The sequence below is a fragment of the Hyaena hyaena genome, unplaced genomic scaffold (genome assembly GCF_003009895.1).
Source record: "Hyaena hyaena isolate Hyena2069 unplaced genomic scaffold, ASM300989v1 scaffold_235, whole genome shotgun sequence".
Lineage (NCBI taxonomy): Eukaryota > Metazoa > Chordata > Mammalia > Carnivora > Hyaenidae > Hyaena > Hyaena hyaena.
Window position 1 is genome coordinate 2414579 of NW_024080867.1, and position 1211 is coordinate 2415789.

Sequence of the window (1211 nt, forward strand, 5' to 3'; positions counted from 1 at the left end):
GTTTGCCGATCCATTAAACCATGAATCAATGAATGGCTATGTAATTGAATGAGTCAGTGAGAGCTACTGAATGGTGGAATATGTTAAGCAAACATTCTTTAGCAAGGGCCATAGCTATGGAGGGGTAAAGGGGTAATAATCTGTGCAGCAGTGTCCAGGAATACTTTCATGGCAGTGCCTTGAAAGAGTCCCACCTTATTTATAAAAAGCTGCCAGTTTCCAAAAGACCTCTCAAGATCACCCATACTTTCCCACCCAGCTGGAGTTTCAGAAGGGGCATGGACAGGAAGAACAGCACCCAGGAGATCTACTTCGTTCTCCTTGGACTCTCCGAGTACCCACGGGCTCAGGCCATCTTCTGCTGCCTGCTCCTCCTGTCCTACATCGTCACCCTTCTCGGGAACAGCCTCATCCTGCTCCTGATCCGCTATGACCCCCGGCTCCACACGCCCATGTACTTCTTCCTCAGCAATCTGTCCTTCCTGGATGTGTGCTATACCACGTCCAGTGTGCCCCAGGTCCTCATCAACTGCCTGGTGGCCACCCCAGTCATCTCACTGGGACAGTGCGTGGCCCAGATGGCCGTGGGACTGTATCTGGGTGTCGTGGAGTGTCTTCTGCTGGCTGCCATGGCCTATGACCGCTGTGTGGCCATTGTTGACCCCCTGCGCTACGCCACGCACATGGGGCCCCGGCTTTGCAGCCTGCTGGCTGGGGCCTCATGGACGGCAGCATTCCTGCTGACCGTGGTCCCCGTGCTGACCATGCCCTTGGAGTTCTGTGGCCACCACGTCATCAATCACTTCTCGTGTGAGCTTCTGGCCCTGCTGAAGCTGGCCTGCTCTGACCTTCAGGTCTATGAGTCTCTCATGGTGGGCACCAGTGCCCTGACCCTGCTGGCTCCTTTTGCCTTCATCGTGGCCTCCTACGGAAGGATCCTGGTGGCCGTGCTGCGGATGCGGTCCACAGAGGGCCACAGCAAGGCCTTTTCCACGTGTGGGTCTCACCTCACGGTGGTGGCCCTCTTCTACGGCACGGCCATCTCCATGTATATGATGCCTCAGGACAAGATCATGCATGACCGAGATAAGATCATCTCCACAGCCTATGGCGCCCTCACCCCCATGATGAACCCCCTCATCTACAGCCTGCGGAACAAGGACATGAAAGGGGCCTTCCGGAGGCTTCTGGGGAGAAAAGCTAGCTTCTAA

The 1211-nt window shown here is 55.7% G+C and overlaps 1 protein-coding gene across 1 annotated transcript; it reads left to right on the forward strand.

The window, feature by feature from the left end:
* Positions 1-278: 278 nt before the first annotated feature.
* Positions 279-1211, forward strand: LOC120239687 (olfactory receptor 13H1-like). Its single transcript, XM_039244098.1, has one exon. The coding sequence runs from the start codon at positions 279-281 to the stop codon at positions 1209-1211; it is 933 nt and encodes a 310-aa protein (XP_039100029.1).

Bases quoted from the DNA above. Each gene is read 5' to 3' on its own strand.
- LOC120239687 (XM_039244098.1), top strand. From the start codon at position 279: ATGGACAGGAAGAACAGCACCCAGGAGATCTACTTCGTTCTCCTTGGA.